Raw genomic sequence first — 8,065 nt, forward strand, 5'->3', positions numbered from 1 at the left:
ATACACTGTAGCTGCCTATTTGCAAGTACGCAACCGTGTATACATCGAAAAAGAGAGAGAATATCTGCTGTTAGAATATCTATTCCTCAAAATTAACTTTGCGTTGTATAGTTCCAATTTATAATTCAATCAACATTATAATGTCCATTCAATCAAATTTAAAATCATTATTAAAGGACAACATCGCATGTTCTAAAAGTATACAATGTATATGCATTTGTCTTTCTTCTGCAATCGTCAACATCATATATGTACATGTAGTAGACGGATTTCAGATAATCTTTGTTATTATATAATTATATCAGTCGAAGACAAAATGAGTTCGCATTTTAAAACTCTTTAGAAAATAAATTTTGTGAATTCTTTTTGTTTTTGAAAATTGACAATAAACCAAGGTTTCTATGCACAAAAAAGTGATTTCATGGGTAAATGGCTTCTGGGGGGGGGGCTCGACCCCTGAATCCCCAGACCCCTTGCCGTACTTTGGGTACACTTCATTGTCTTTCTGGCTACGCACATGTATATATACAAAAGTTATGAAAATATTTCCAAGGAAATATAATTAAGTTACCATATCCCATAGAAAGTGCAGATGAACAGAATGATTTACTCCATACCTATGAAATCTCAGTTATTTCATGAAATAGAAAGTGAAATGGTCTTATCAATATTAAAAAATTTTAAAGTCAACTTTCTCTACTGCCATACAGCGGGGCCCTAACTAGTAAATACATGAACATAGTGAAAAAAAGGTTTTGAATACTGAATGTTGAGGATTCATTTTAAGTCTAAGGACCAATAAATCTGCTGAGAGTCCATCTGTAGGAATGAAACTTAATCTGTACCTCTTCAGAAGAGACACCTATAGCTCAAAACAAAACTACAAACTCTCCAAATTTTATTTTTTTTTAGTGAAAGAGCCATGACTCTGCAGAAACTACATCAATCAGAACAAACTATATACTTCTCATCTATAATGTGGTAGTTCCGGTTTAACTTTTGCTTTTATTTCTGGATTTCGATCCCAATGTAAATTATTCACCCGTTGTTTTGACCACGCCCACTTTATCTTTCAGCCAATAACTTTGATGACGGTTTCTATTATTCAATGTTTCCCCAGCTCCCCAAATGAAACCTCGTCCTCTTAATATACTGAATGGTATGGATGAGAAAGCATGGGGGCTGGGCAGGAACATCGACATTATGAACTCTGATAAGCCATATAAGAAAAGAAGTGTTCACAAACTATTTTACACCCTCCATCCCTCAGATCCAATATAACTTTAAGGGTAACACTTGGATCCTCCTGTCCCTACAATATGCACATCTACAAATGGCATTGAAGCATTGTACAAATCCTCAAGTCTATCAGATAAGCCATATAGGTGGAGAAGTGTTCAGAAGCTATTTTACATCCTCCACCCCTCTTTGATCCACAATAACTTTTAGGAAAATAATTGGATCCATCCTCCCGTACTGACAATATGCACATCTACCAATGGCAATGAAGAATTGTACAAATTAAGTTTCAAGTCTATCCGATAAGCCATACAGGAGAAGTGTTCACAAGCTATTTTACATCCTCTACCCTATTTAGATCCACTATAACTTTAAGGAAAATAATTGGATCCTCCCGTACCAACAATATATAGGAGGAGAAGTGTTCACAAGATTTTGTGACACAGACACGGACGGACACAAGTACATAAACAATATGTCTCCCTCTGGATTGGAAGAGGGAGACATAATTACAAGAAAGTAATAAGGTCAAAGTCAACTCTGCTGAAAGTAGGACAATTTGAGTGAATTTTTTTTACACTTGATCTGCAACTATATACGATTTTCTGAACACTAAATCTCAGCTCAATATCTGCAACTATATACAACTTTCTGAACACTAAATTTCATCTCAATATCTGAATCTATATACAACTTTCTGAACACTAAATCTCAGCTCAATATCTGAAACTATATACAACTTTCTGAACACTAAATCTCAGCTCAATATCTGAAACTATATACAACTTTCTGAACACTAAATCTCAGCTCAATATCTGAAACTATATACAACTTTCTGAACACTAAATCTCAGCTCAATATCTGAAACTATATACAACTTTCTGAACACTAAATCTCAGCTCAATATCTGCAATAATATTGAAAACAAAAAGCCCAGAAAACTGTCAACTATATAAATGTTTCAATGCCAAAAGACCAGTGAAAGCAGGTCTATCGAAACTGATCTGTAACTTGTCAATATACAACTACATTTAAAAAATCTACCCCATAACCTCTGTAACTACACAAGCAATTGGGAGGTTGGGTGGGTGAGGGGGGGGGGGGGGGGGGGGGAGTCCAGAAAACTACAACTATTCGTGGTGGGAGCATTAAAACCGACACCCATGAATAGATTTCTAAACTTTTGATTCCAAATGATAACATAATACATTGAAATTTGTAGATCAATATATAAAACATGTTATCATAAAGCAATCATAGAAAAATTATTTCATTGATTTTTTTAAAAATGAAACTTTAACGCTCCTGAGGTTTTTAAAGTCTATATATCTCATTGTGGCCCAGTCTTACCTGGGGGCACATTATCTGAATGTACTGTTCAGAAGAAGTTTTTTCAATTATATTTTACCTTCTTATGTACAAAAACAAGAGGCCCATAGTTCTTATCAGTCACCTAAGTATTAGTTAAAAGTATCACTAATACCAAGGGCTACTGAATCTAGAAAAAAATTCCTGAACATTCTGAATATCTGAAGTTAAATTCTAAAATTCAGCTAAAGTATCAAACAGGATTTGTTCTTAAAACTTCAATGCCCTTGAAAGTGCCTAATACACTGATGAAAGGATTTACATAATACAATATTATGTAACATTTAACACAATATGCAGTGGCGGATTTAGAGGGGGGCGCGCGCCACCCCTAAAATTTTCAAATCTAAGGTAAATCGCGGTATCTTGTTTCGGAAAATGTAATAAATTATAAAAGAAGCAATAATTTCTTCCACTCCCTGAGCAATAAATGACAAAATCCTTTGATTTCTTGAATTACTTTATTGGGAGAACTTAATTTTTTCCAAAAAACCCTTAAAATTTGGGAAATTTTTATTAATTTCATCTTATTAAAATGGTAGAAAATAGTACAAAATGACTTAATAGGAGAAATATTTCAAGCCCCATAAAATCTGTAAAATCCAGGAGCTTCTGGGGGTATCGCCCCCTGGACCCCCACCAAGGCTTTGCCCTGTACCCACTGCCTCATAAAGTGCATGGCGCCCCCCGTAACCACAATTCCTGGATCTGCCCCCGATATGATTAATTTGGACACGTCCTAGATGCAAAACCCTGGGGTTGCAAAATTCAAAATTTTGGTACATCCTTTTCTGCTTTTCCTAATTATGAATTTATTTTTTTTAAATACTATATCGGCAAGTCTTTGAAATGATAAAGACGATAATCACTATAATAATTTTGGCCCTACTCTGAAACCAAATCCTTACCCCCTGGGATCATGAAATTAAAAATATGTAATTGTAGAGAAGAAGATTTTTGAAAAATTGTCAATTTTTGGCAGTTTTTGTCCCACCCTCAAGGCCCCCAGGGGTGCAAGAGTACTGAAATTTGCAATTTGTGTCCCCCTTATCCTAAAGATGCTTCATACCAAATTTGCAAAGAATTGGAATGGTAGTTATCAAGAAGTTAAAAATGTTTAATTTTTAACCTACGACGGATGACTGACAACCCACGACCAGACCATTTGCAATAGCCTTAATTAAAGGGTCATCCGAGTTTACTCAGGTGACCTAAAAAGGTCACCCAGGTAAAGTATCTGTAGAAACTCATCAGGACAGAGGATCCATTTTCAAGAAACTATTATTTTTAAACCTTGGCATGGTTCAAACTTGCATAAAAATGCATCGATGAAAGCACACTGGGAAACCAATTGAATTTGAAGTATTAAAACTGAATTTGCATGAGGATGCTTTCTTTTTCATTTGAAATGTATAATGTAGTCTGGCTGTTCCAGAGAAGATTTAAAAGTGGATTCCCCACATATTTCTATGAAAGTTTAATTCCCCTTTGTAGCCTCATTCTCAGCCCTTGGGCTATCACTTCCAGGAATTTGAATTCTATATCAGTGGATCAAGAGAGGAACATTTTCCACTGAGCCCATCTCATTTTCACTATTTCCTAATTATCTCCCATTGAAAAGAGACATGGCCCTACATCTGTACTAACTTAAAGGCCCTTTACCAAAGAATACTTTGTGCCAAATTTAGTTGAAATTGACACTGTGGTTCTTGAGAAGATTTTTAAATTGAAATATCCAATTTTTCATGATTCTTATTATCTCCCCTTCACACAGTGTGACCCTTCAAGTAAACAAACTTGAATCCCATTCACCCAAGGACATGTGTCAAATGTGGTTGACATTGGCCTAGTGGTTTTTGTCAACGAGAAAAAGATAATATCCAATTCTTCATAATTATTGATTATCTTCCCTTTGAAAGCAGTGTGGACCCTTCAATTAACAAACTTGAATCTTCTTTACCAAAGAATATATTGTTCACTAGTCTTCAAAATTAAGTGGTAGCCCAGTGACTGTGGCTTGTAAAATCTGGATTGGATTACCAAAAATTATTGACGCATATGCCCGTTGGGCCAGTACATATTTTCGGCGGGGATTATGATTCCGCTACTAGGGTTCAATTCCTGATAGGAAATCCGTGAAACAACCCTTTCTTACAAGAGAGGTAGAGAAAGTTGGCGTTAAGAAGTATGAGAAACCAAAGCGACAAAGAGAATGAACAGCGTCTTTGGGAGGAGAAATGGCCCTCTTGCCAAGGACGGTCTCGTATATTGTATCTGCCCATCTGGTGTTGCAAATTGTAAGTTCATATTCGGCTCGGATAATTTTTAGAATTGATTCTGTAAGAGAACATGAAAAACGTAAATGGCGTAAACATTTTGCCCAAAAGTAAAAACCGCAAGCCGCCGCCTCAGATGTTCAGAATGTGTGAGCATTACTTAATAAGCCTAGTTTTTACTTTAATTAGGATGAGAGTGATGATGTAAAACTAGAAGAATCAGAATATCGGAGATTCTGAAGAATCTCACTGTGAAATGACAGCTAGAAGTTGAAAGAGGGCTAGAACTCTTCTCTACAACTTGCAATACTAAATAAAATTGTTCAAACTTGAAATTTCAAATCAAGTTGAATGATTCTTACATAATAAACATTCGGGCTAGTAAAATTTTATATGGGCTACCAAATTTTGCACTCTTTCTTGCCTGATGGGCTTGTAGTAAAAAACATTAATCACAAAGACTGGTTCATAGTTTGATGATTGAGATTGGCCCCGTAGTTCTTGCGAAGACTTTAAAAATGTTACATCCAATTTTTTAAAAATTCTATATTATTTCCCCTTTGAAAAGGGTGTGGTCATTTACTCAAACAAAATTGATGTTTCGTGTTAAGTTTGGTTAAAACTGACTCTTAAGTTTCTGAGTGAAAAGAAGATAATCATATTATAACAAAATCAACAATAACGACATCTCAGAAATTCTCTGAGAGTCTTTGACCCAGGTGAGCTAATAAAAGCAAGTCATAGCATGGACAGACAGACAGGATGAATACTAGATGCCTTCGATTAGTAAACTAACGCCACGTCTAATAAATACAATATCTATTATGTACTTTTTGGAGTAACATGACACATGTAGGCCTATATAAACAATGTACACATTGATCAAGACAAGACCCTCATTCAAGCTTTTAAAAAAATTAAGAACTCTCTTTCTATCAAATTGTACATCACTTCATATTTTCTTTTTAAAACAATTCTTCAAAGTATATCAAAATATATTTTCTAAGCAAGATAAATGTGTATTAAAATTGGAACTTGAAATTGTTATAGGGGGAAAGTGAATGCCATTGTACTTGTTGACCTTTCCATCAACAATGGGTTTGTTTAATAATAATATGAAGAAGAAAAATCCAAAGCCATGACCATGAAAACACATCCTTATCATACTAAGCACATATGTACATGTATGCACAGATGGTTCACTGTATTGAAATTTATGTGAATCCGTGTATTGATCTGTCCAGTGAATGTGAAGGTTATAATGCAAGATAGAAAATTTGCTTGACATTTAGATCAATATATTGTTGGCCTATTGCAAAATTTAATGTGATCACGCGTACTTTTAAATATAGATCTGTTCTGGCGTTAGAATTAAAATGTGTATGTAAAAACACATCCCATGAGCGTGATATTTGGCCAAGATCGCTTGCAATCCAGTTATTTTATTTTTCTTATGATGTGAAGATATGCCCAACATGTTTGTGCATAATTCTCTCTCTCACTCAACTTGGTCTAAGCAAGGAAAAATCGTTGACAGCGAGCGATGAGGCTTCATTCGAGATGTTTACATTAGCTGCTTATTTTGTCAGTACACCAGCGCTATAGTCTATTGATCGCGAGCATTGGGGAAATGTATCAGCGTACCGCGTCCACCGGTCAACTACAGAGAGCCTGCCTACCCTGCAAAAAAAAATAATCTACCACATCCCAATCCTTTCAGATTCATTAAGATATACCTTAAATCAAAATATACTTACCTGTGTTGTTTCTTCCGATATATTTGCACCTGCAACTGAAAACTCTAATCTGCGATCGTAATAAATTAGTTCTTACCTTCGCAGACATATCCTTGCCCTATCAGGCCCCATAGCATTAGGGTGCAGTGGTGGCAGTAGGTGGGCTTGTGAAATGTCTTTTTAATGAACGAATGGCCATGACCCTGCTCATTTTCAAGCATAAAGCCGGATTTGTCTTCTTCTACAACTCCACCATCCACTGTAGGTTCCATTGAAAGACACACTCTTCGTCTAGTTAACCGAATACATGGCATGTATACTACGCTGATTGAAACCGTGAGTTAGGAAGAAATACGTCGTCCAACATACGACTTGCCAACGTGCACATAGCTAACGTGACAGCTAGGAAGATGTCACACCATTGAAAATTTTCGTGAAATATTCCACCATTTCTATAGAACAACCAAATCACGGAAATGAGGATGGATAGCCAAATCGAGGCTTGATGAAAATATTCCGCGAAGCTCCACGCTCATATTGCTGCTGAGGCTGAAACATCGATTTTTTTATGCTTATTCGGCCTATATATATCGCAAAACTGTCATTTTTAGTTTCAATCCAAACAAACAAACTCCGCATTCATAAACACATACAATTACACTTATGAAATTGTAAGATATATACGTCAATGTAAACTGTATGATATAATAAATCATTCAACGTGCGGTATATGGCATGAATATAGTTTCTATGAAGGAAAAAAATATTAGTTGTTATATTTCCAATAAATTGCATTTATATAATAAACCATACAGAAATCCATATAGAGCTGGTTTTAGAAGTATACAGCACAAATAGTTATAAAGAGCATTCCACAAAAATATACATCATGAATGATTTAATTACATTATTGATTTTTAACAGTGGGAATAGAATTAATTGTCTGGAAATGAATTTAAACTCAATGTCTGCAATTTATGAATGTTTACAATTACGATATAATCTTAATAAATATAGTTGTGAAATTCTGAAATAGAACTTAGAACATATAATTATCATGTAGGTATCGTCATATTGAACAAATATTTGTATCGTTTATGATACTTGTAAGTTTCGCCTCGCCTTTATAGTACCCGTATTTCGTTAAAATTCGTTCAGTCGTTCGAACTCCTTGAATTCATCTGGGTTTTTGTAAGCAGGTTCATCAAGTGATTATTCATGGCTCCTTTTATATATATATATATATATATATATATATATATATATATCCGAATATGAAAAATTGCCTCGGTGTCCGGTAATCAATAGGTAAAATACTAGTATTAAATAAAATAGACAACACGTTGTATTTATATAATAAACCATACAGAAACGTGTTGTCATCTTTTATTTCATATTATATATATATATATATATATATATATATTCATTATCATTATCCTAGTC

General features: G+C 34.7%; 1 protein-coding gene across 2 annotated transcripts in view; it reads right to left on the reverse strand.

Annotated features, from left to right (window-relative positions):
• The window catches only part of LOC125647937 (diacylglycerol kinase theta-like), a 43,097-nt gene extending 35,981 nt beyond the window's left edge, over positions 1-7,116 (reverse strand). The window contains exon 1 of one of the 2 annotated variants that reach the window (XM_048874807.2): positions 6,717-7,116. In XM_048874807.2, coding sequence (XP_048730764.1) covers positions 6,717-6,933 — 217 coding nt within the window. In that variant the 5' untranslated portion in view covers positions 6,934-7,116. The remainder of the gene's footprint in view (positions 1-6,716) is intronic. The other variant, XM_056140673.1, reaches the window with a different exon arrangement.
• Positions 7,117-8,065: the final 949 nt, after the last annotated feature.

This window comes from Ostrea edulis, chromosome 6 (assembly GCF_947568905.1).
Source record: "Ostrea edulis chromosome 6, xbOstEdul1.1, whole genome shotgun sequence".
Classification (NCBI taxonomy): Eukaryota; Metazoa; Mollusca; class Bivalvia; order Ostreida; family Ostreidae; genus Ostrea; species Ostrea edulis.